The 27,910-nt window shown below is 42.7% G+C and overlaps 1 protein-coding gene across 2 annotated transcripts; it reads left to right on the forward strand.

The window, feature by feature from the left end:
* On the forward strand, positions 1 to 26,615 carry LOC308292111 (E3 ubiquitin-protein ligase RNF19A-like). 2 transcript variants are annotated; one of them, XM_080734363.1, is made up of 11 exons: positions 1 to 94; positions 3,744 to 3,904; positions 11,619 to 12,524; positions 16,745 to 16,953; positions 17,607 to 17,751; positions 20,098 to 20,260; positions 22,315 to 22,429; positions 22,681 to 22,842; positions 24,082 to 24,301; positions 24,608 to 24,751; positions 25,348 to 26,615. In XM_080734363.1, the coding sequence occupies exons 3-11, from the start codon at positions 11,887 to 11,889 to the stop codon at positions 26,198 to 26,200; spliced, it is 2,649 nt and encodes an 882-aa protein (XP_080590489.1). In that variant the 5' UTR covers positions 1 to 94; positions 3,744 to 3,904; positions 11,619 to 11,886; the 3' UTR covers positions 26,201 to 26,615. The 2 variants fall into 2 exon arrangements, with proteins under 2 accessions (XP_080590489.1, XP_080590488.1); XM_080734362.1 differs by lacking the exon at positions 3,744 to 3,904 and having other exon boundaries at positions 18 to 94.
* Positions 26,616 to 27,910: the final 1,295 nt, after the last annotated feature.

The raw sequence follows: 27,910 nt of genomic DNA on the forward strand, positions 1-27,910 counted from the left end.
GGGGTAGGTAGTTAGTTGCTGCTCAGCCAAGTTTTCAGCATCAACTTACCTACCAACATACCTCTGATACACACAGACACGCCTCGCGAGTAAGGTAAAGAACAACTTCATTTACGCGATGTCTTTTTACCAATACACCAACAGGGACGTTAAAGTTATATGTTGACCTATTATTACTTCAGCCAAACCGATAAAACCAGCCATGTTAAAAATTTAAATAAGCGACATAGCCTAAGAACTTCCTCGTCTTCGAAGCTTTTAGCTAGCCGTTCAGCTTTGTTAGCTAGCTTGTAAAAATCCTCCACAGATTTCCTCCGAAAAACAGAAAAACAAAAACTACATGTATATTGTCAGGCAACCTTATATCTGTAACTGCTAGTTGGATGCGCTGTTTAGTGTAGAAAACAAACCAGCTGAAGACGTGGTAAGTGATCGATCATTAACTATTAGCCTCCTCTGTTAGCCACCTTGTAGCTAGCAAGCAAGCAGCAGAGGGTCAATGGTTGGAAATGTAAACACAAATGCTGTCCCTTATTTAGTTGTTCTGTTGAGTAGTGGATATCTGTCCCTGATATAATTACAGTTTGAGTTATAAGATCATAACAAGTTCAGAGAAGTTAAAAGTTCTGTCTCTTAACCAATAATTATTATTTGTGGTGGTCATTTAACACCACGAATGACTTTGCCAAAGAGTGTGTTTGTTTCCACACACACATTCTTCAAAATCAGTGAAGCTGTTATGATAATATGATCGAATTTCCGTGGTTACAGAATTCAGATATCATATCAACCCCCCGCAGTGCGTGATGAGGTGAACACGTCCAATCAACAGACTGCACCGTGCGTCAATAGAAAGCAAGCCAAGTCGATCAGAGGTTTAAGCCTTATTAAGGCTTAAAATAGGTCGTTTTGATTTACCGTAGTTGGATCTCAGTGAGTCTAGATAACCTAGATTCACTGATTATGGTCACAATAGTTTGAGTCATATACTGTAGTTTCATAGGCTGAAAAGGTGAATGGCTTATTACATTTCTTCAGTGTTTAGCAGCTGATGTACTGTATGCTATGCGTCGCATATGGAATTCCTTACAACACTGTTGTACCTACCAGCTTTCCTTTTGATGCCTTGACTTGTCTAACTCAAAGCATCAATGTTGACCAGCACAATTAGAGATCTAATACAAAGCACTAAAATAAATTAAACGCAAACACGTCACCCCTGTTGGGTATTGGTGATTTGCTTGTGTGTGTGTGTGTGTGTGTGTGTGTGTGTGTGTGTGTGTGTGTGTCTGTAAATTATTTTCTAAAGATTTACTTTAGAGTCTTTAGAATACATTTTATGTGCATGATGTTCATCCAATTTATTTCTATGCTATTTGACATGTCATTTATTTGTACTTACCCAAATATGATTGGCCATGTGTCGTGTGACTGTACACAAACTGGTTTCCCAGGCCAGCATACCACAATACTATTTTAAACCCAACATTTTCTTTAAAGAACACAAACACGGGAAATTATCAAGTCTGTTTACAGTCTGTGGCACAGTCTCAGCATGTTTTTTTCTAAATACTGTAGCTTGTGGCTATTTTAGGACACATCAATCATCATTTAGCAGTCATTTAACTTTATAGCTTGCTTGTTGATTAACCCCAAACTGCTGTCTTTCAAGCTCAGTGTCTGTAATCTGTGTAGCCATCTCTTATCTATGTAATCTGTGTAGCCATCTCTTATCTAATGAGCAGTTATTGTTTAAACTGACCTGTCTCTGACCCACTCTATGTGCTAAATGGATTAGGAACCTTTTCAAGAAAGTAAAAACATTTAAGGTTATGCTAAACATACCTTCAATGATATACCTTGCAGGCTACTGTTTAGGCTTTTCTCAATAATACTGGGAATCACATAAAAAAGAATCTTCATTTCTTATATTTATAGCATATCGTCGTTGTCGGGTGGAAACCTTGTATGTCCAAAACCGTTCGTTTTGTATTTATCATCTATAAAATGTAAAACTACTATCTACTACTAAACTACTAACTACTAGCACACCGGCGTTGTGTGCTTGTAGATCTGCTGTTTTCACTAGTTTTGTGCGACGGTCTTGTATGATGAAGCAGGGTAAAAGACGTGCACATTTAGAACTTGGAGATACAAGGTTTCTGCCCAACAGTGACAATATTTTAGTGATTATTTTGCGAGGAAAATGTTGAGAAAATGTTGAGACTGAAAATAACCTTGTACTTCAAGTTTAAAATTATACAAAATAATATTTTTTCAAGTGTCCAAATAAATTCCAAATATTATCAAATGATCTCGTGGCACCCCTGGACTGCTGTCACGGCACCCCAGGGTGCCCCGTCACCCACTTTGAAAACCCCTGACCTATACTACCCTAACCCCAATGTAATATCTATCAAATCTTCGAGTCTGTGTTTGGCGTCAGGGAAGATAGCCTTGACTTGGAACCTATGTACTTTAGGTTAACAAGGATGTCTTATTATAGATAAGTATATAGTTTGTGATTATGCACCACTCTAGAAAACGCACTCAATATGTTTTGCAATGGGAGGAGGATGTGGACTAGGCGACACCAACTTGGGACTACCCCCCCCCCCCCCCCCATGCAGCATCATGGTCTGGAGCAGTATTTATAGTTTTAATTAACTACAAAATACTTATTGAATCTATATTCATTTTCAATGACAATTTACATAACCCAGCAGGCACTAAACCTGATGCAGGAGGGAGCACAGTCGTATAAGTAGTTAAGTACAGAATAGATCTCATAACAGAACTGTTAATGTAAGCTTAGCTATACAGATTTGGTTTTATGTGTCTCAAAAACACATTTGGGATTTACAGTTTCATTTGAGTATGAATGGCACTGGCTGTCACTTGTGCTCAAATCTCAGTAAACCTGTTAAACCTGTTGAGTTGTGGTTCAAGAGCTATGGTGAAGGAAGTCAAGTTTGATAAGCTGTCTTTGAAAACCGCCTTCCCCACTTTAGTTTTCACCATTAGGGGAAATGATGTGGATTCTAGGTTTGGCTCATTAATTAGGCTACTGTTGGTAATTCACTTAGGCAATCCTGGTGTAGGAAATTAGGAATAACACAGGATCTCTTTTTAATAAACCAAACCAATCGACAGTCACAGGACGACCCAAACTGAAAATACCCGACAATGCCAGAGACCCATATGGGTCTGAGTTCGTTTCTGATTATGAGCAATCAGGTTCTGATCTGTAATCTGTTCAGATTCTATTTACCTCGGGTCCTGGATCAGTTTATGATTATGTGTAATACCCACATGGAACTGAGAAGACCTGTACGCTGATCAGGAGAGAGAATGCATGTGCTGCATGATAATTAGGCCAACATGGGACCGGGCAGGGACAAGAGTGAAAGCGCTGAACTTTGGCAAACAATGGCAAGCCTTTCTGAAAACGTAGGTTATGATTTGGACTTTGTAAGGCGTTTTTACAATTGGCCTCAGGTCTAATTGGGTTAATTGCTTTATCTACCCCTCTTTGACTCTAGGGCACCTTCTGTCCCCATATACATTTTATAGCCTAAAACAGTCCCCATTTTATAGCCTAAAACAGTCCCCATGGGGCATTTGAGTTGTGGGCTTGAGGACCAGAGTTTGGTCCTACGCCTGTCTCTCTTTCTGTCACTATCACTTCACTTACCTATCTGAAATAAATCATTAATACATATTTAAATCTGTCTGAAAATCAGGCCCCAGCACTGCTGGGTGATTGTGAATAGCCGTTGGTGTCTTCTTTGGCTTGGAGCGGAAGGGGGGCGACCCAAAACCCTCACATCCCCATCTGCTTCCTACACCCCCGCTGCTTGGGGTGAAAAGCCATTTGCCTCAGTGGAGAGGGCAGACAGTGAAGGTACTGTCAGTGAACTCATATACCCATAATATACACCATCCTCTGTTTCCCACTTTGTGATGGATACTGTGTATATTATTATTCCAATGGCAGGGCATTTGCAAAGGAAAAAACAGCTGTATACCATCTTGTTAAATAAAACTATATACTGTGTGTGTGTGTGTGTGTGTGTGTGTGTGTGTGTGTGTGTGTGTGTGTGTGTGTGTGTGTGTGTGTGTGTGTGTGTGTGTGCACACACATGTGCACAAGTGCTAGAGTTGCTCACATTTACTTCCTACTAGCGATTATTATGTGACATGTGAGCTTGTAGATCGTCTGTTTTAATAATTTTTTTGAAAAGAAGTTTATCCTAAAATGACAAGTAGAGTATAGAGACATTATTTTCTTAAATTATTGATTTGCAATTAAAATTGATGCAATCTATTAGTTTGATTAACTGTTTCACCCCTAGTGCACAGGCCCAGTGGACAAGATGCTGTGGAAAAGTACCTTGCCCACTGGCCATAGATCGCAGTGTTTAGTAAATAGTGTTGAAAGGAAGGTGTTCACTGCTAAAGCCTTCTGTCTTCACTCTGTGTGAGCTCAATGCCTTCTTACACTGGTTGAGCTGCCCAATGACAGGCTAAATAGAGATTCATTAAGCAGTACCGGGTTATTTTGGAGCCCAGCTGACAGAATTCTGGCCCAAACCAAAAGGGCACTGGGCAGGGGTAAGTAACGACTGAAGAGTTCTTTCTTTCTTTTCAAGGCTGTCTGTGTTGTCAAATGGCAGCAACATTCACAGAAGAGCTGACATACCAGTCACTTGTTTCCACATGGCAGCTACAAAGTTATTCAACATTCCAGAATAACTTTGTATGGAGATTGAACTTTGTGTTCAATGTTCAGTCTCTGGTTCTAAATGTTAGTGAACTGAATGCATTGTCATGGACAGGAAGTCTGTTTTGTGGCTGGAATGTCACCGGAAATTAGCCTCCACGATGGAACACTTTATAAAGAAACATTTTACTCAGTTTATCCCTGCTTTTGGAGCACTGTAGTGATTTGAACTGTAACAATGATTTCATTTGTGGTAAAATAGTATCATGGCATGGTGGACCTGTCTTACATGACATGAGGTAGGATTAACATGTCACTTATGTTGTGTTTTGTAGCTTTGTAATGTCAGACTTCACTTCAGTAGTGATACACAGCACTTCACCAGGAACTGTTTTTCATTACACTCAACCAGGATCCACCCAATCAGGCCTACATGCTTTCTAAAATAATGTGCACTAGACCAGGGGGTGTCAAACCTATTTAGGTTGCGGCCCGGATTGATCAAAATGTGGCTTTGTGCGACTAGATGGTGTTCCTCGATAACTGCATACTGTAGTTGCAATGTTTCTGTTGACAAGAAGAGGAAGGCATCATTTGATAACTCATAACTGAAGGACTGACAGAAATTCTCTCTTCAAGTCTCAATACTAATGATGGCAGGAATTGTTGACAAAACAAACGGCCCAGTAAGCATGGTATGCAGTCTATTTCCGGTATGTTTTTGGTACAAGTAGTAGGACATTCAAATTGCAATGCTTTTATTGTAGTAAATTCAAATGGTCAGTGCCCACACTATAGAATAATTAAGCCTGATATACCTTCACTTGGGCATAAATGTAGAACTTGGGTGTTCATAATGGTGACTGACTGTGAATCTAAGATGTTGAGAATAGAACAAATGTATGCAGTTACGGCTGTCACGATTACAAATTTAAGTTGACGATAAATTTTCACTCAAATAATTGCAATTAACGATTTAACTGTGTGTTTGGCGTTCAACATTGGAACATATGAATACATTTTTTATTTCCGTTTTCCCTTTAGGCTTCGTAATAAAAAACGGCATAGAGCAGATATGACAAATAGCTTAAATATACAAGAAATTATTGACATTTAATCATTTGTAAAATAATTTGTAATCTACAATTTGTAAGCTTGTAGATCTGCTATTTCTAATATTTTTATATTCGAAAACGTTTGAACATTTTTTAAGGAAACGATTATGAAGAATATATATAATTGATTATCTCAAATAATTGCGATTAGACGATCATGTAATAATTGTGACAGGCATATATGCAGTGGCCAAAATTATCTCCATATCCTCATTACTGTCCACTGTGCAGGAACATACTGTACTTAGTAGTGAGTGCATTACTTGACAGTAATTATCCAGGCAAATCAATAGGTTTATTTTTCTGTTTTGTGTCCAGTTCTTATTAATCCTGTTAGCGTAGTTAGTTTGAGCAAATGTGGTCATAACCAAAGTAATGAATTATGCAAGGCCTACAGACACCAGTCACACCACATATATTGCAATCAATGCCAGGAAATCCCCAGACAGTGTTAGCAACCCAGCTGATGCCAGATCAGAATTCTCTCTCAATGAAGGGACGAATTAAGATTGTGTATCAGTTAAGATTGTATCAAGCCCGTATCAGAGTCGGGTCCGCCACCGCGGTGTAGTGCCTTGTAGTCTTTTTGAGTCATAAAATTACAACGTTAACGCTCAAAAAGACTACACGGCACTACACCGCGGACCCGACTCTGATACGGGCTTCAGAAGATTGTGCTGCAGTGGGCTTCCCATCCAGGACGGGAAGCCCACTGCAGCCGATCCTGTTCTCTTGGGAACTAGGACACCAACCCAACGTGTGAGCTGTGGTTGCATGCTGCAAGACCGCAGGACTTCAACACACACTCACGCACACACGTTTAGGCAGGCGCACACACAAACACACACGTCATGACCACAGTCACACAGTGAGTAAGTCCCACTCGCCGTCACCCTAGTATGCCAAGCTACAGCGCAGAGGCAGGCTTTTGTCACTTAATTGCAGTCCAGGATTGTAATTTCACATTGCCTCGCGGTTGCCTGAAATTGCCCCTCGGTCTTGTTAAAGTTTCCTCTAGCTCACATGACTTGGTTCTCCAAACCCAATTATCATCAGACCTTGTTATGGCGCAAGGCTGCAAGTCAGTGGAGTTTCCGTGCATGGAATTATGAGGTAAGAAGTGAACAAACCATTAGCCAGGGGTAGAAGAAGCTCACCATGGAATAGCAAGTGTATAATTATCTTCTGTGGTCACTACTAGACCTAATCGACAGAACAGCATCCTCTGTTTTTAATGGGCCACCCTGGCCCAGGGCACTGATGGGATACGAGATGGGGACTGGAAATAATGCGTCAAATAGTTTAATCAGATTCTCTGCCAACACCACAAAGGTAATTCCCCTTGACATAGCTTTGTTTGAAGGTGCCATGTATCTTGGCTTGCAAAGGTTCTCGTGTGTGTGTGTGTGTGTGTGTGTGTGTGTGTGTGTGTGTGTGTGTGTGTGTGTGTGTGTGTGTGTGTGTGTGTGTGTGTGTGTGTGTGTGTGTGTGTGTGTGTGTGTGTGTGTGTGTGTGTGTGTGTGTGTGTGTGTGTGTGTGTGTGTGTGTGTGTGAAAGGGATTTGTTTATTTCATAAGTTGTGCCTTCCTTGGGTTATACTGTACTTAGCAGATACACAAGCTTGTGCGACACATTGTGAGCTAGTAGTAGATCAGCTTACTTATAATTTTAGAATTGACTAAATGGTTTACAAAAATCATTTAATTGTTGCTGTGCACATCCCCAAGTGTGATATATCAATTCTAAAAATACGTTGATAAGAGATTGTGTATTCTTTCTTGTATCACGTATGTGTCTTCCAATAGCATAAGAGAAACTATTTTTCAAAGATAATCTAAAGTAAATCTGTGGTGCACATTTAACTTTAACCTAATGTCATGCTTAGTATTACATTTTGAGAAAGCATGACAAAGATCTAGATAAGGGAATATCAGTGTTTGTCCATAAATATTATTTTTAAATATCAATTTTAAAGGCGTGCTACCCAGTTAAAATCTGCCATGCATTGAACGGCATACTGTATATGATGATGATGATGTCCCTGGTGGGAAAAAAATTGGTGCCATACATAGAAGTCTTTTCTTTCGCCACAGGATTATAGTTGGCATCTCTACAAATGAGAGCTTTTCGTCTTCGTTGCAATTGTCCCATGGTGATGCTGTCAGATGCCTAGATTTAGCTCACCAAACGCCAGCTAAATGGCACCCTTTGACCGCGTCAATGGCAGCATTGTGTCATTATTGTGCCCTGGGTGACACATCGGCTCTGTGGGTGATCCATGCCGTTCTCAATTGTAGTCCAGGGCTTGGTGCTGGACTAGTTGTGGGTATAAGAAGTTCAGAGTCATGCTCCTGAGCCCAGAGAGTTCTTTGTGGTAAGTTATGATGCATCATGTAGGCCGCATTGCTTTACCAATATTCAGCAGCAGCCTAGCAGGAGGCCTTCCTTTTCATTGGCGCTTGTATTGGGAACCAAATATGGGACAAGAATATGCAGGCTAATCAGTGGTTATTTGGAAAGAAAATGCGGTACTCAAAGTTATTGTTGTTGGTTATTGCCAGCAGCTGTGTTTGTGGTTCTTGTAGCTCATCTCTCCTGGTCCTCATCCCGTCTTTGTCTCCTGCACTGTGATTTAGTTTGGACTAACCTATGTTTTATATAAAGACATAAGACAACTTTATCATCCTTTAAGAAAAATCTCGATATTGCTGTGTTGAGATAAGTTGTGTGAACACAACTGTTTGAACCCACTCGCAGAATTCGGTTGGCTATCCAACTAAACAACATGATTTACTGAAAGGCTGACCGTTATGGATAAAATGCTCCCTTTGTGTTTACTATGTTAAAGAACTTTAATGAGTTCTTGTGTGTTGCCTGGTAATGTCAATGTTTTGTAATATTACAAGTGCTTAAAAAACAAGGCTAACCTCTCAGAAATCACAGCATGACGATATCTTGAATTATGTTTTAGTTATGCTCCTTAATTTGAAGGGACACCTGAGTGTGTCCTTTGTAGTCCAGCTGTAATATCTTTCCAGTTTGGGCTCTGAGTGGTTCTGAAATGTCAGTGGTGTTAACTTTTAAACCCTCCAAATTAAGGCATAATCATGTCTTCACGTCTTGGCTGTCATGATGCTAATGGCTCAATAATTATGTTTACTCACTTAAAGGGCCAGTTCACCTCTGGGACAACCAGATCTTATTTTATTGTTGTTTGGGACAAGATCAACACAATCCTGAGTTATTTTTTGTGTTCAATCTGTGTTTTGAGATATTTTAGTATTTCAGCATGAATGATGATGCATTTTGCATCATATGACAGGGGTAGACATTAAGGGAAATGTACTACTGGCCCTCTGGGCCAGTGGATTTTGATGATCACTGGCCCTGACACGCGTGCACGCGCAAAACGCACGTCCTCTTTCATCCTCGATATATTTTAGCGGTAATTACGAGATGATTTCACAGAAATCATTACAAAACACAGTACCACGGGGAATACATGTGAAATTAGATATAAACGTTTTTACTTGTTTTATTTTCAAGGCATTACATTCACTGGCCCCACCAGGCAAGTCCCTGATGAGTTCTGCTGGCCCTGACGGTCTAAAAAGTACATCCGGGGCCGGGCCATCGGGCCATTTATAATGTCGACCCCTGTATGCAAAATGCATCGTCATTCATGCTGAAATACTAAAATATCTCAAAACACAGATTGAACACAAAAAATAACTCAGGATTATGTTGATCGTGTCCCAAACAACAATAAAATAAGATCCGGTTGCCCCAGAGGTGAACTCGCCAAGAGTGAATCCAATTCCGGCCATGTCTCGCATGTCTCTACACTCTCCTTTCTAGCTAAAGCTTAAATACCAAAATGATCAAATTGGATTGCCAGATTAGTCAGATTAACATGCATACTTCTGATCATAATTATTACGCTGTCGATGTGTTTTACAGCTCAAAAAAGCGGCCTATGCCCAGGCACCTAGGCTCAGTGTAGCCTGACAGCGTGTCGCGGGTTCGAGTCCCTATCACAACGGCCTTTGCTGCATATCCATCTCTGTCCCCATTTCCTGTCAGCCTACTGTCAGCAGTAAAGGCTCAAAGCAAAACATTTTTAATTGAATCTTTAAAAAAGAAACTGTTTATTTGGCTTAATCTTGTGCAGTATAATTTAAGATTGATCAAGGCAGACCATTTTAAAACAAGGGTGAGTTCTAATACTGAACGTGTCGAATGATGGATTCGTCTCTGTATCTGGGTTTGTAGGTCAGGGATTCCACACAACACCAGAATACCTTGCCTTTTACCCTTGTAAGTAAGCAAGCCTCCTGGAACATCGGCCCTCTGATCAAATTGCAGCCTCTTGATGTGCAAATAAGAATAGTCAAGTTGTGGTGTGAATTGTGTGTGTGTGTGTTCCCATAACACATAACATTGCTATACAAATCTTTGCATATTCACAGTATTATGTTTTGTACTTTGGGTTTATTGCTCTGTATGTTTACGTAGACTCTCTGACTTTCCTCACTGTCTTCTCTTTACTGGTGAATTCTTTCCATCTCAGGCTACATGTGAATTTTCCACAAACGTGTAAGCTACTTGGCTATATCTTACCTTGTTAAAATGTAACGAGTGGTTTTAGGCTTTAATCACAGAGCTCAGCATTTAGCCGTTTTTTGTTCAAGAGGTTGTTTGTTTCCCAGAGCGTTTAGTGTCAAGAAGAAAGTTGCGTCCAATTACTGTATGCACAGGCTTAGCATAAGAATTGTCAAGGGGTAAAGTGCTGGATTTACGCTGCTATATAAAAGCTGTATAATACAACAGGCTAAGTGCCTATTTGCTATTGGTTCAGAATTTCAGCAGAGCCAAGAGCTTGTTATACAAACCCTGATCACTAGTGGTGGCACTGGTTCAAGATGTAGAGTGATCATCAGGGAATCTGAAAGTTCTCCGTTCCTAAGGGGGAGGGTTATTATATATGTGGTGTATGCTATGTAACATAAACACTGTTAAAGCTATGCAAATAGTCCTTAAACAAGATACTGAACCCATAGCATCCCCCTGTAGCAATTTGCTTCCTTGCATGGTTGCTTATGCATTCGATATGTGAATGGGTGATCGTAATGCACGTTGTAAAGTGGTGTGGATAAAGTTACCTGCCATTTTGCCCTTTTGCAAAACAGTAGGAGCTGTGAAGTGTGAAATAATGTGAGTCACACTCCATTGCTTGAAGTGTCAGGGCAGTCGCAGTAGGGGGAGCGGGGCAACATCCAAACATTGGCTGTAAAGCCACAAGAATTAAATTTGTGTGTGGAGTAGACCCTGTGTTGTGTTTTTAATACTTCTCTCAAACTAAACTGGCCCCAGTAAAACTTTACTGCTCTCTCTGCATCTGGTCCTGAGGGAGGCTAACCGCAGCCAGTCAGACTAAGGTTTCTAGGCCATATGTGTGATTTGTAGTGAAGTCTATTAATCAACCACCTTTTGGTTATGTGTCTGGGATGACAGAATTGACAGGCACAAAAGATATAGGACGTGCACACACACACATGGGATTACTAGGCAGTCATTTGTTGGGAAACGCCTCCACATTGCTGCTTTTGTGTTGAGTTTGCAGACAAGAAGATGAATCATTGATTTGACCTTAAGTTCATCTGGGTACAGTTGGGGGCCCCTGGATCATAAAGACAAGACCTTGACATGCTTTCGGTTCCACGGCTCGTTCTTAGGTTGAGTGCAGTTTCTGATGATCTCTCTTCTTCCCCCTGCTATAGGTTGGTGTGTGACCCCTGACCGAGTCTGCCTACAGAACCTCCTCTGGCTGTGATTTGGACCAGGAGCCAAACCACTCCACAGTCCCTCAAATCGGCCTCAAACCACCATGTCCTAGCAGACAGCCATCCAATCCCCCCTCTGTCCATCCTGTCCCCTTTACCCCAGCCCAGTCCCCCCTCCCCGTCCCCTTCCCCCTCCCCAGCATTGTCACCCGATGTGGTGACCTCTGTGTGTGACTCCAGCACCGACGGACCCCACTCTGGTGCCATGGGCAGTCTACGCCAACACCATCAGCAACCGTATCATGGTGGCTCGGGGTCAGAGCGAGACCTCCACTCAGCCGCTTCCTCCATCAGCCTCCCCTCGGTCCGAAAGACCCCGAAGAAACGCCGCCTGTCCCTCCACTCACTCTTCGGGCGCCACCGGCGACCTGAACGCGACCCTAAGCGCAAGGCGCGGCCCCTCCAGGCTGCCGCTGGGGTGGATGGCATTGCCAGCACGGAGAGCATCCAATCAGAGACGTGCCATCATAAAACGTCCTCCCTATCCTCCGCCCCGGGCGTGGTGTTGACATCAACAGCGGTGGCCGGTTGTTCGACGGGGCCGCCGTCGGAGCTGCTAGAGTGCCCACTGTGTCTGCTGAGGCACGCGCGGGACCGTTTCCCGGACATCATGACTTGCCACCACCGCTCGTGCGCCGACTGCCTGCGTCAGTACCTGCGCATTGAGATCTCGGAGTCTCGCATCAACATCAGCTGCCCTGAGTGCGCGGAGCGCTTCAACCCCCACGATATCCAGATGATCCTGGGCGACCGGGCCCTCATGGAGAAATACGAGGAGTTCATGTTGAGGAGGTGGCTGGTGGCTGATCCTGACTGTCGCTGGTGCCCCGCGCCAGACTGTGGGTAAGATAACGGGCTCAGAACGATCCCATTTGCTCTCTAAGCCATATTTTATACTTTGTTATATGACAGTGTTGCGCGGTGAAAATGGCTGATCTACAAGCTCACAACGTGTCGCCTATAACAGGGGTCTTCAACAGGGGGTCCGGGACCCCTAGGGGGTCCTCAGAGTTACTCCAGGGGGTCCTCCAAATCTTTGTGTGGTAGAAGCTTTTTTTATCTTTTTTATATTAACCACTTGAACCCTAGTGTCCATATTCTGAGAACTTTAGCCAAAAATAGCAGATCTACAAGCTCACAACGCCTCGCGCTGCGAAGCGTTGTGAGCTTGTAGATCGGCTATTTTTGGCAAAGAGCTTTGGTGTAGAGGGGAAAAAGAGCAGACTAAGTACAGAGTGCTTAGTATCTCTCAACTAAGGGGTCCCTGGCCTGAAAACATTGAAGACCCCTGGCCTTTAATATGTCCAAAATAGGGACACCAGATTGAAAGTGGTTTAAAAAAAGTTTCTTTTTAAGATAAGGTTGGAAAATAACACTTTAAAAAAATGTAATGTAATTTTCTGTTCAGGTGACAAGGTTTTAATATTTTAGATTCTAGTTTGATTACCTGAGGTTGTTTGAATTTTAGAGGCCTTGTGAGGTGGGTGTGCAAGTCCCCAAAATAGCATAATGAGTTGCTAAATTGAGCGCACTTCAAGACGGTTTGACATCTAGGCTTTTTGTGTAGACACTGTGCGGACGACAGCAGCTTACTTCCTTCCTTATTGATGTCTGAGTTATAAATATCAGGGCTGTGTCAGTAATACATCTGTTCATTTTGTTAGCTTAATGAGTCAGCCATTCTGACACCGAGATATGAGGAAATAGTGTCTTTATAGCCTACCGGTAACAAATCGTACCAATGCAGTCACAGGCACGAGTGAGTTGATAGATGAATATTTTATTGTTGTACAGGTTGTACATCTGGCAAATAAGCAACCACTGGGCCGTTAAATCAAGCAATATTTGTCACTATTCGTAAACTTATCGAGGGTACAACAGCAGCTGGTCCTTGTAAAATGTACTATAGTAAAAAAAGAAATATAGTCCAATTAATTTTTTGCACCTTAAGTAGTTGTGGAAACATCATTATGAGTTGTGGCTCAGTTGAAGTCCACCATAATGGTTTTACCCAACACATTCTCCAATGTTTTTCGTTCAACAGCGATTCAACAATAGTGACCCTGTCTCTTGGAATAATGGCTCTTTCATCAATGCTTTCAACTTAACAGGCCCTCATCTTTTAATCAATTTGGATCTGGCTAGTTGCCACTCTCCACCGGTTAATGTTCTTGTCAGTTGTATAAATGTCCTCTCCTCCCAAGCTATCGGTTGCTGTTGTTGTGAACTTGTGATCTTATCTTTTTGTGTCACATTATCAGATGGTAGAGTATGTTATGATGTTCATCTATGGTTAGGGTTGGCAAGTAAGTGAATCTTTTACATTTTGGTTGAACTTTGAGAAACAACCTAAAGTTTTGATTTAGCAAGACCCTTCAATGTGCCAGTTTTATTTGGTTTACAAAGATACAATATAAACACGTACATAGAGTTAAGCTGGACTACAGGATTTTAAATTATTTGAAAGTCTGATGGCATCACACACTACAAGGGTTTAAACATGCACACACAAACCCACTGTAGAATAAAAGTAGAAGAAGCGCTGCGTGGGTCCGTGGGTAAAACAATAGGCTGAAGACAGGTGCTCTTTGGAGAGGGTATATAGATATTGAGGCAAAAAGATTCTAGTTCCATTCCATTGTAACATTAAACAGTGCACCGATAAGGTGGGGAACTTGAACCCCAAGGCAGCTCCGTACAGTTCAAAGTAGAAAACAAATTTATTCAGCTCATGGCAGCATTAAAAGAAACGACCAACGCGTTTCGGCCTTGTTTGGCCTTCATCAGGGTCCGCTGATTTAGACTGTTGCTTCCTGTGTATCCCAATTAGAAATGATCCAACGCTTCATACAGTAGAGGTGGAGAACTTTAAATAAACTGCACACAGGATTTCAGAACCGCCATTATTATATACTCTTACTTACATAGACTTATATTCATATTTTGCATTGTAAACCGGGTGGTCCTAACAAGTCTAAAGTAAACCAGATGGTGCCCAACAACAGGCTCCACTATGTTGTGAGCCTGCTTATTGTGCAGCAGTAGCATACATAATGAGTATGAATGAATGTAATGGAGACAACAAAGCTGGAGATGGGCAAGCAGCCATTACTGCTTATTAAATTGAGACAAGCTACAGGATCTGTGTTGATCGTTCCCGCCAGTGTTGCGCACAGTTGTGTACACTTAAGCCCAGCTACCGAGTGTTGACATTCTGCCTACTGCATGCAGTGTGTTTTCTTAGCATCTGCTTGTGATGTTTTCCATGGTGACCGTACAACCCGGTAAACAACAAGAGCACAAGTGTTAATTCATTCCGAGCGACCGCAACAGTCTCGGGGTTCAAGCTGGGTGAGATTATTATCCTGCCCGGAATACAGCTCGTCTTTCCTACACAGAATACAGGTGGGCTCGACGACTCGTTTATTGATTTGATGAATATTCAGACCTGCTCCCAACGAAAGAGAAGATGCACTGAATCCACACCACAGTTGAGGTTTACCATCATTGAGCGTGTTTTCCCAGATTCTAATAATAATGGACAGCTTGTCACAGGGATATATACCCATGATTTGTGTGGCCAGACTATCCATTTGTAGGAGGCAGTAATTACATTTGGATGTAAATGAGAATTCCCAGCACATGATTCTAATTGCAAGGCCTAGTTATTTGATTCTCAGTAATGGCTGAAATGTACTAGGTTGAATTGTTATTACGGTAATAAACTTGTCATCTTTTGGATTTGGCTTTGTGCCTCGCCATGTAATCTTTATAACCATGATTAATTACATTGCTTTGCTTATTTTGACTAGTATTTCCCTCTACAACAAATCGTCTGATGGGCTATTTACCCTGAATGTTTACAAGTGATTAAATCGTCATCTGAATACTTGAGTACTATCCCTCCTTATGCGTTTCTCATTTAAAGTGCACCCACTTAACTCATTGAGTGCCAATCCCGAACTAGTTCGGCTTTATTATCGTATCGCAGAGTGCCGATCCCGAACAAGTTCGGCTTAAAAAAAAAAAAAAAAAAAAATTGAAAATTTTTTTTTTGATTTTTTTTTTTTTTTCAAATCTAGTGAACATGATTTCAATCGCGATTTTGCATGTTCCACCCCCATACAACCCCATCTAACATACAGGGCAGCCATGTTTGTTTACATAACATGTAAAACATAATGGCGATTATCTCAAGAATGCCTGAACGGATTTCCAATCGGATTTTTTTGTTTGAAAGCTGTGAACAAACTGCACAAATCCACTCCAATGCAATCCAGGATTGCATTGGATTTTTTAGAGCTCATTCTTCTCTGTTTTTTTCCCATGCATGAGGTGTGCAAGGTTTAATCATGGCTAAGTTGACGAAAATAAGGCTTCTAAAATGCTTGGTAGCCAATAGCTAACTTCAAGCTAACTTCATCCTCTTCCTGTACATGCACAAAGGAAAGTGTTCAGGCAAGTCATGGCTGCAGGGCTTCTGCATATACCAGCATATCTCTATGGGATTTTCTATGGCCACTGGGCGCCCTCTAGTGGTGAAAGGGGTGGCACTAAATGAGTTAATGCCCCTTCCCCTGGTGTCTTGTCTAATGACTATGGCTCAGGATACAGAAACCAGCAGGGGTCAACAACATGTCATGGCAAGACTTGTTGTTGTCTGTGACAAATGTTTGTTTTTTGTTTTTACATAACATTATAATGTTGTTATTATTTTGATCATAAGACCCAATTAATGAACATCAAGTCTCAGTAGGACAGGACACTGGTTTACTATGACACTATGGCACATTAGGAGTCCATTAGTACAGTGGTTCTCAAACGTTTTATTTTCAAGGACGCCCATAACTACAGTTACAGACCTGTTATGGTCATTCTGGGCTAATTTTGACAAGAATGTCCACCACAAGCCAACATGGCGATGACCCCTGGAAACCAGTCAATTCTCCCCTACTATTTCTCTAACAAGGTCCACCGTTTATCGTTCTGGTCCACCACACCCCCAACAAACCTACCAATAAACTGCTGACCACCCCATTTTGTCCCCATTTCCTCGCTTGTAGGTACGCTGTCATTGCCTTCGGCTGTGCCAGCTGTCCAAAGATCACATGCGGACGCGAGGGCTGTGGTACGGAGTTCTGCTACCACTGCAAGCAGCTGTGGCATCCCAACCAGACGTGTGACGCAGCGCGGCAGCAGAGAGCCCAGAGCCTCCGTCTGCGCAGCTTCAGGTCCTCTTCTCTCAGCTACAGCCAGGAGAGTGGAGCTGCAGGTAGTTTCATATGCACACGCACGCACGCACGCACGCACGCACGCACGCACGCACGCACGCACACACACACACACACACACACACACACACACACACACACACACACACACACACACACACACACACACACACACACACACAAACATATGTATTTGGTGCCCTTTTGCCCATTTCAAAATGTTCCGTACCAGAAAGCCCCATAAGAGAACATTTGTCAAACTGTATCAAAAATAGCAGGTCTATAAGCTCACAACGAGTCAACATTGTGGCACGTTGTGAGCTTGTAGATCAGCCATTTTCAAATAATTAATACATTAAAATGGGGCTTAAATGTTTAAACTGTTCCTCATTTTGCTGTGGACCCCTGGGGGACTTATTTTGACCATTCTGTATGGCAGCGTTTTTCACGTACCTTTGAAAAATCGCTCGGATTCGCGCATGGGAGCATTCAAAAGACACCCACAGGTCTTGTAGAATCAGAAAATACTTGACTATTGGGTGGCCCCCTAAAATATTTGAAATCGTTTATTTTAAATTAAAAGTACCCACTAGATTCAAGATTCAATCAACCGTAATGTGGACTGTCCTAGGTTCAGAATTTAACCGTAGTATCCTAGAATGGATTGAAAATGTAACAATATTGTGTTCTCTAGCCGATGACATCAAGCCGTGTCCTCGCTGTGCCGCGTACATCATCAAGATGAACGACGGCAGCTGTAATCACATGACCTGCGCCGTCTGCGGCTGTGAGTTCTGCTGGCTCTGCATGAAGGAGATCTCTGACCTGCACTACCTGAGGTGAGACCACCCTACACTACACACACTAACTAATTGGTTCCCCAATTAGTTTTCCCCAAGGGCCGAATTATGTCTAGGGTACCAAGCCGAGGGCCACAACATTGCAGGGGGGCGACGGTGGCGTTCCCACTACTCCAGCAACAGTTTTCGTTGTTGTCGGGTGAAAATCTGTCCAATACCGTTCGTTTTGAATTTATCATTTTGTGTGCTTGTAGATCTGCTGTTTTCACTACTTTTGTGCGACGGCCTTGTATGATTTGCGAAAGAACGTACAAATTTGGAGATACGAGATTTCCACCCGATAACGACGATATACTAGTGTTGTTGCTGCTCTTATACCACCATTATTACTGGGGTTGGTGTGGGCCAGACAGTAGCCCCCCGCGGGCCGCAAATGGCCCGCGGGCCGCCTATTGGGGAACCCTGCAGTATACAATACAATTTAGGTATTTAGCAGACACTTTTAATCCAAAGTGACTTACAATAAGCAGGTAATACATCAATATAATAAGCAAGATAATATGTCAGTACATCAACAGCAATACAACATGGGTATATCAATCTAGAAAAACAATAATATAGACCATGCACCTAAGCAGTAAAAAAATACTCTTCTAAAACCTAAAAAATGCTATCTAGCTTCATGTGTGGTCATCGAGGGAAGGGGAGTGTTACAGTAGTGCTAATGGGTTTAGGTGGAGTCTGAAGAGGTGAGTCTTCAGGCCACGGCGGAAGCTAGGGATTGAGTCTGTAGTTCTAAGTGCGACAGGGAGTTTATTCCACAGTTTGGTGGCCAAGAGGGCAAATTCAGTCATTTGCAAATCCCGCCCCATTCTGCCCTGTTACTATGGTGGTACATTTGACCCTGGGCAGATTGTTTTTATAGTGGCAGTGAATGGGGGGAGAGGGTATTTTCATTGCCCCATTATTGCAATTTAAAGTACCAAAAGAAAAACATCTAGGTGATATTAATAAAAAGGGAAGACAAAGGTACAGTAGTTACATTGCAAAACAGGGGGTTTCCCCGAAAATATATGTTTTAATTTGTTTAATCCCAGTGGGACAGAATCACCATTGCAGATTCTTTTATAATGGAAGTGGATGGGATTTTTTTTTCATAGCCTCATTACAGCTATATAAAGTACCAAAAAAAACACATCTACGTGATATTAATAAAAAGGGAAGAAAAAGGTACAGTAATTACATAGCAAAACAGTAGTTTTCCCCCGAAAATATATGTTTTAATTAGTTTAATCCTCTGGATCAGAGAGAGAATAGAAATAGAAAGAGAAAGCGCAGTGCATCTTGGGTAGGAAGATGACAGCCAGATTATAGTTCTCCTCACATAATAGGCTGGCTTTTCGTAATTCTGCCCATTTAAAATATATGTACCCAATCGTAACTCTTAGTTACATTGATAAGGTCCATGTGAACTAGTTTGTTGAAGCTTATTCATTATGATGAGCGAGATCGCTATCACCTCACGCGGCCGTACTGCGCGAACGCCGTGCTCCGCAGAGCGGACCGTTGTTGAAAGCCTGAAGCAACATTCTCCACTGCACAAACTCCACCCCCAATAGCAAAAAGTGAATGTTTTTTTCTGGTTGGCCAGTCAGGGAGTCTCAGGGACCAATCAGAAGGCTGACAAACGGTGAATTGTCTAGGACAAGTGGATTTTTGTCCTGGGGTTTTTAGCGAGGGTTCTGTCAGCATCCCTGTGTTGGCTGATCTGAGTGAACGGGTGGGGTTGTAGGGGTTGATCAGGTTTTGGAGGTATGGAGGAGCCGTACCTTTGGCTGCTTTGAAGGTCAGCATCAGTGTTTTGTATTCAGTGCGGGCCGCACAATATAGTATGTAGGTGAGACCACGCTACACACACTAACACAGTATAGCAGGGTTCCCCAATTAGTTTTCCCCAAGGGCCGAATTATGTCTAGGGTACCAATCCAAGGGCCACAACATTGCAGGGGGCGACAGTGGCGTTCCCGTTACTCCAGCGACGGTTCAGACATCGTTGTTGTCGGGTGAAAATCTTGTATGTCCAAAACCGTTCGTTTTGCATTTACGGTATAATTTTAACTATGATTTAAACTAGTGAAAACAGCCGATCTACAAGCACACAACGCCTCGCGGTGCGAGGCGTTGTGTGCTTGTAGATCTGCTGTTTTCACTACTTTTGTGCAACAGCCTTGTATGAAGAAGCAGGGCTTTACTTTGCGAAAGAACGTACACATTTGGAGATACAAGGTTTCCACCCGGCAATTGGTGGGGGCCAGACATTACTTCAGCTTTATTGTTATCCTTTATTAACAGGCACATTTACCTCTTGTCTTCTCAACCCCTCAGTCCATCAGGCTGTACCTTCTGGGGCAAGAAGCCATGGAGCAGAAAAAAGAAGATTCTGTGGCAGCTGGGCACGTTGGTGGGAGCCCCCGTGGGCATCGCCCTTATTGCAGGCATCGCCATCCCAGCCATGATCATCGGCATCCCAGTCTACGTGGGCAGAAAGGTAAGCTTAACCCACATACAGAAGAATTATGTATGGCATTGGTTCTCAAAGTGGGATGTCATTCCCTCTAACTACATATTAAAATCACATCCCCATTGCAGTAATTGTGTGCAGGTGTAAAGCCTTGAGCTAGGCAAGCGAGTGCCTGTGGCACGATGAATAGCTGATGGCCTTGCTCGTCGACAAGTGTGCAAACCGTGGTGGATGACACCCATTTCAAAATAGCACATGGTACTGGTCGCTTTAGGCTAGCAAACATTTGTGCACTGTTTAGATCCTCTGTAAAATTATGTACTGTGCACATCGAAAAGCAAGTGATTAGAAAACAACCTCTGATATGTCTTCTTTTATATTCCTGAACCAATTATATGACAAAGGTCTCAGTCGTTCATAAATAATGTTTGTTCATGAGCTGGTCTAGCTTACAGATATAAAAAGCTAGATACCCCATCCGCCGCTGCAGTTCATTGGCGCGACTGGTAAAACAGGACTGGTGGAACTGTGGAGCTGTGGAAAGCCCTGCGGTGGGAACGAGGGAGTCCCGCATCTGATCTGATCTGGCCTACCGAGCAATCCCATTCTGTGACGCAAAAGGAAGCTTCCTTCAGAATTCTGGAAGCTTGCCAGTCCTCTTTTACCAACGCCCCAGAGCCGGAGGAGGCGTCTACCTTTCTATGTCTATGGTTTAGCTGGCTCCATTCACTGCCATGGATTTCATCGCACTTCCGGTGCGAGTTTTGGCACCCATGGTGAGCGTCATGGCCGGTCATGGGGCTTCCCCGACGCCACGTGTTTCCTTTCCTTCTATAATAACTTCCATGGTTATTTGGCCTGATAGTGCTTCACATGGACAGAGTATTCCTAACTTATTACTTTTATAAGAAAGCAATAATTTTAACTCTCAGATTTACAGACTGTAAGTGTCCATTTGGTTCTATCAATCTTTTAGCTGCGGATGGAGGTCTCGGACCTCAGGTTTGGAACCACTGATTTAATCAATAAAATGGAAATATAGAAAATGCACAACTTAACTAACAAACACTTGACTTGAGTTTAAAAAACTTTGATTTTAGTTTGACAAAATGTACAGTCAGTGATAGCAGCAGTTCCCTAGCTTTGTTTACGTTTACTGTCAATCCTTTGATAACAGCCAAATTCCAAGAACAATGTGCAGAACCTGACCACAATCATCAGATAAACAACCGTTTGGCTTCATCTCAGCGGCTCAGTGTGGTTTAACTGTTGCTGAGAGAAGAAACAACCCTGTTATCTCCTCAGACTGTGTGCTGTGCAGGGCAGTGTCATGTATCCGCAGTGGTGGAACATTAATGTGTTTTATATTCAGTTTAAATCACTGGTTCCCAAACAGTGGGCCCCATTTTGGGGGTCCTTCACATGAAAAGGTTTGAGAACCACTGACATAGTTGTCTCTCAAGAACAGACTAACTGAGCTCCAGTTAAGTGAAAATGATCTTTTCTTTGACAACGTTTAGCCAGATTGCTGACATAGAAACATAGGTTTTTCAAAAAATCTTAGAAGGATTCAAAAGACACTTAAAGAATCGGGTCAAAATTCAAATTTTTACGATTTTTCAAAAATAGCAGATCTACAAGCTCGCAGCGTGAGCTTGTATATCTGCTATTTTTCAATAGTTAAATCATAAAATAATGATACACAAAATGTGTACCCGTTCTAAATGGGTTAAAAATGTGTCCGCGACCCGACACATTTTTATGAGCTCCTTAATCTTTTGTTCCCTACATTTCGTTTTTAATTATTATTTCAAAACATTCCCAAAAAGCTAAAATCTTCCTGAATTAAAAAAAAATCAATGATTTGTCCAAGTAATGTCATTAATCCATAAATTAGAAAACAAATGTTAAGACTTGTTAGTTTGTACAAGCTTGTAGATCTCCTATTTTCACTAGTTTGGGTCCCGGCCGGGCAAAATGTCTCTTTTAAATTATGTTTTTCACAGAGAATGAAAGCTTTCTTATGCAGCTATATGTACAACTGTGACCTCATAACCAAGACTTTCGTTGCTTTAAATCAGATCCATACTCGCTATGAGGGGAAGGACATCTCCAAACACAAGAGGAACCTGGTGATCGCCGGTGGGGTGACCTTGTCTGTGATCGTTTCACCTGTGGTTGCCGCAGTCACCGTTGGTAGGAAACATAAAACATGCTTCCTGTTTACTGTTGTGTTTATTTGTTCAACTTATGCCGTTTCCAATATCCAAGTGTATTCAAGTGGATAAATATAGAACTGGTACACATTTAAATATCCAGTGTTCTGTTAATATATCCATATGTACATTCTCAGAGTGGGAATTAGGTTGGAATTTGGTGAAATTTTCTTTTAACTCTGAGGATTTGACTTCTGTAGTTGGACTAAGTGTATGTTTGCTTACATCCAGGTATTGGTGTGCCCATCATGCTGGCATACGTTTACGGGGTGGTGCCCATCTCCCTGTGTCGGAGCGGGGGCTGTGGGGTGTCTGCAGGCAACGGCAGAGGGGTCCGCATCGAGTTTGACGATGAAAATGACATCAATGTGGGCAGCGGAGCAGCAGCAACGGGTGAGTAGCTCACCTGGGACTGATTGACTGACTCACCTTCTCTCTCCACGGGATTGATGCTTGCCCGTTCCCTTTCAGGGTTCCCACGGTCATGAAATTCCTGGAAATATTTTGAAATTAGATTTTTTTTTTTCCAGTACTGGAAAAGTTTTGGAATTGATCAAGGGTCCTGGAAGGTCCTGGAAAAAATAGCTATGCATTGTCTTTGGTTATTGTTTTGTTAATACCTCTGAAATGACAAATTAAACATTGGCCAAATTGTCAAATATTAGAGGCAGAAATTGTGAAAATAGCCGATCTACATGCTTGTGAGCATGTAGATCTGCTATTTTCACAATAGAAACATGTTATACAAAATTACTCAACTCTTAGTGCTCGTCAGGGTGCCGGGTCCCCAGTTAAAATATGATTATTTCGGGGGTCACGGCCTGAAAAGGTTGAGAACCACTGGCATACACTACCTGTCCTTGGGCATTGCGCATAGGAGTAAGCGACTTGTTATTGAGCTGAATTATTGTTATATAGTCCTGGAAATTGGGTTAAATATTCTGGAAAAGTTTTGGAAATTAATTGGTAAAAATGTGTGGGAACCCTGCCTTTCCTCCCCCAAAGCATTTATATTTACGATCGTCACTCCCACACATGGATGCAAGCTTGAAGATGTCAATGAGCGTGTAGAGCAGCACTGCAATGGCTACTCGGCGACAGTGTACTACTAGCCCAGTGGTCCTCAACCTTTTCAGGCCGCGACCCCCAAAATATTCATATTTTAACTGGGGACCCCCCCCATCCTGACGAGCACTAAGAGTTGAGGCATTACATTTTGTATAACACGGTTCTATTGTGAAAATAGGCGATCTACATGCTCACAACGCCTCACGTTGCGAGGCGTTGTGAGCATGTAGATCGGCTATTTTCACAATTTCTGCTTCTCATTTGACAATTTGACCAAAGTTTAATTTGTAATTTTAGAGGTTATTAAAACAATTAAATACCTAATTTGTCACTTTAGAAATGTCCAGATACCCCCTATACACGTTAACCTTATGGTCGTTTGTTTACTGTTGAGTGATAAAACAATGTTGCACATTAACTTAATCATCTGAGGACCCCCCAAAATAATTTGGGGACCGACCCACATGTTGAGAACCACTGTACTAGCCCACGCTTACTACACGTTTTGTAGCTTTTGTCATTGCGAGCGTGAACACTGATGTCTCTGTCTCTCCCTCTCTGTAGACACAACGTCAGTGGCTGAGACTCGTCTCAACAACCCCAGCCTGGGAGATGGGGCCAGTGTGGGGGGGCTCACGGGTCTGAGCTTAAGTGCCAGCGGTAGCCACATGGAGCGCTGTGGCATGGGCTCCACCCAGCGGGATAACCTCAGCGATGATGCCAGCACCACAGCCCTAGCTGGGGCAAGCATCACCGGCAGCCTGTCTGGTAGCTGCTACAACAGGTAACGAGGAATAGAACGTTAAATCTACTGCATCTTAATAGCGGTTGTTCCCTAAACTATGATTTATATCCTATTTTAAATTCTGTACAATGTACATCTACAGTGTAGATACTTGTTTTCTTTATATACATTATATATATATATATATATGTCAGCTAGGTATAATGTTAACTTGTAGACAGATGGTAAGTGTTCTATTTACTATTGACTGTTCTATTTAATGTTTTCAGCTACTGTCATCAGGGGTATTTGTCAATGACCTGTCCATGGAATGCTGAACGTGTAATCAATCTATTGTGTGTTTAGGCTGGAGGTGCAGGCTGACGTCCAGAAGGAGAGGTGCAGTCTGAGTGGAGAGTCGGCCACTGTCAGCCTGGGGACAATCAGTGACAACGCTAGCACCAAAGCCATGGCTGGATCCATCCTTAATGCGTATATGCCTCTGGAAAGGTCAGCTTTCCAAGAATACTGACATGAATTGGAGCTAAACACAGTTGTTTAACCACTTAACCGTATATACTGTACTTAGTGGACTGATGTCTGACAGGTTCGCGTTTCAATGCGTTGTGAGCTTGTAGATCAGCTATTATCGCCGAATGTTCATACCCCAGAATAGGGAAACATGTCCCTCAAATGTGAGCTATTTGACGCTACAGAGAGGCTAAGAAATGATTGTTTTGGTGAACATCGACAATTCTGTATGTTTTTCAGAAAACTGTTAGGATTCAGAAGCTGTTTTTAGAATTGGCCTCAAAAATGGTCAAAAATGTGGTGAATGACCAGGGTGAAAAGTTTTTCTGTAATATTTGTATGTACATTATGTATGACAGTGGTTCTCAAAGTGGATTCCAGGGACACTGTGGGTTCCTTTATGGGGGTCTGATTTGACCCATACAAGTCTGTAACTCTGACAGTGTACAAATGGAACCAAATGGACCCTGATTCCATTTGTACACTATCAGAGTTAAGGGGAGACCTTGACATGTAAAAGTTTGAGAAACACTGATGTATGAAACACAGAATTCATAACATTACGTGTGTTTCAGAGATGGCAGTCTGGATGCGCAGACGGACGTGGACTCCAAACAGGAGGTGAAGGTGCGGCAGCGCAGTGCCAGCGCCAGCCTGGAAGACGGCGGCGGGTGCAGCGGGGGCTCGGCGGGGTCTCGAGGCGCAGCGGGGCCCTGCCTGTCCACCTGCTGCTGCCCGCAGCACCACGACACCCACTGCTGCTCCGCATCCCGCTGGTCCAAAGAGCCATCCACATCCTCCGCCTCTTCCTCCTCGGGCGGAACCAAGGGCAAAGGAAAGCTGTGGAAAAAGGGCGGCGGCGGCAAAGAAGAGACGAAACTCAAGGAGACACGCGAGGACATGAACGCCGGGCTCCTGGAGCAGCGCAGCACCAACTCCTCCGAGTTCGACTCGCCCTCGCTAAGCGGCAGCCTGCCCTCGGTCGCCGACTCCCACTGCAGCCACTTCTCGTCCGAGCTGAGCTGCTCGGACCCCGAGACCTCCAGGCCGGCTCCGCCCACCGGCCCCAGCCCGGCAGACGTCCGACCTCAGCCAACGGGGGCCCTAAATGACGTCAACATCGCCCCGATGCCAGAGGTGGAGCACGACCGGCTGGAGCATTGCCCGTCTCAGACGGGCTATGCCGCCTTTTTCCGCCGCGTCTCCTCTTCGTCACCCTCGCCTCCTCCTGCCTCACCAGAAGGGGCCAGCGGTGGGACTTTTCTGTTCATCGCCGAGGAGGAGAGTGCCGATTTGGTCGGAGACGCGGAACTTGATTCCGCTTCTGTAGAGCCGGCACGGGATGAGGACCTAGAAGAGACCGATAACGACGCTGCCGCAGTGCGCGCTGTTAGTCCGACTAGGAGCTGTAGACAGACTGATATCTGAGAAGAATGCCACTGTGGCCCTGCTGGTGTTAGCTTTGTTAACACTACTAGCTCAGTTAGCCTTAACTCACATGCTAACCTCACTCTGTTGGCATAGCTGTGCACATAATGGAAGCAGGTGGTGAGGGGCTAAATCCTAATTTATACTTAAATCGCATAATGGGGTCATGTGCTGAAAAGAACAGATTTTTACCTTGAATAAAAAAAAAAAAAATCTGATGCTAACGTGAGACACTTGTCAGCTTGAAAATCAGCGAACAATCTGATTTTCAGGATAACATGATTCTTGGAAATCTGTTATTTTCTACACTGTTGTGCGACAAAGTGTAAATTAGGCTTGAGACTAAACACTCAAGTCTAATTATTATTATAATTATTTTTGTCTACTATGGAGGCAAGAATTCTGTGCAAATGTCAGGAGTCTACATAGCAACTGAGGGGGGGGGGGGGGAAGTTGGAGGGAGATTGGTCGATAGGATAGACAAAGCCCAGTAAGCTGAAAGCAGATTGGCTGGTACTGCTGTTAAATGGCTTGTTGGTTGAGACAGTAACTGGAGCTTGCTGGAGGATAATGGTAGGTAGAGTTGAATGTATGTGGGAGAGGTGTAAAAGCAGGAATATCTGAGTGATGTGATGTTTCAGAAGCTGTTAAGCCTGATTTCTACAGTATTTGGTGGTGGGCAGTGTCACGCACCGATGCGACACCAGCGTACAACTAAGTACAAGCCTGTCTAGTCATGATGATATGCTCTAGTCTCCTCCGAAAGCCATGACAAGAATAGCTTGTAATTATGTTTTCTTACTCTAATCAATATACCTGAATGATCCTCTGAATCCCATATCAGCCTCAAAATAATCTGGTGTTTTTTCTTTCTTTTCTTTTTTTTTTTATGCTCAGATGAACTCAGATCTGATGAGATTGGATGGGATTAAGTAAAACTTTCGATTGAATTGTAAAAATTTAGCTGCTATCATACTGCTTAATCCAACACCGTTTCCTCAGATTTGCGTCTCTGTGGTATTCATGATGGTTAATATGAGATTCAGGGGTGCAGATTTCACCCATCCATTCTTTAAAATGCTTCAACAGCACATTGATACACCACAACAACATTATCAAGCTTTCCATTTTTTTAATCGGATTTATGTTTAAACTTAAAGAGGGACCAGTCAATAGTAAACTGTATTTTTCAAAATTATTATTGTTACTCTTGGTTGAAGATGTGATCTTTCTTGCTTTTCATGTTTCTATGTTTTTGTTTTATTTTCCATTTTGGGAAAGTTGGTTTTAGAGTTGAAGCCCTGTTTTTTGGGGGTCAAGGCCTATGTTTTCAGTCTAACCAACATGTTGGGTTGACTATCTCTCAGTTCAAAGTTGAACCATAACCCCATCTCCTCTGATTTATTTCAACATTTTAAGAAGGCCTTAGAAATGGTATGTTGTAAATGGGAAGGTTTCAACTATTAAGAATGTGTGGTTGCCATTTTGCAGAAAACGTTCCAGTCTTCTCAAGCTCTACAACACAGTAAAATCCCGTTTTCATTTAATTCGGAGTGTGTGCAAATGTAACCACATTATACACTTGAGTTTTTCTCTGCATCTGCACTTGTGACAAATGATTAACAGCCTGTGTCTGTAACCAAGAGTTCCCATTCCACTTTCTGAAATGTCATCTAATTTTGGTGTAATTATACTACAGCTGTAGTTACA

This window comes from Nannobrachium achirus, assembly GCF_963921795.1.
Source record: "Nannobrachium achirus genome assembly, chromosome: 10".
Lineage (NCBI taxonomy): Eukaryota > Metazoa > Chordata > Actinopteri > Myctophiformes > Myctophidae > Nannobrachium > Nannobrachium achirus.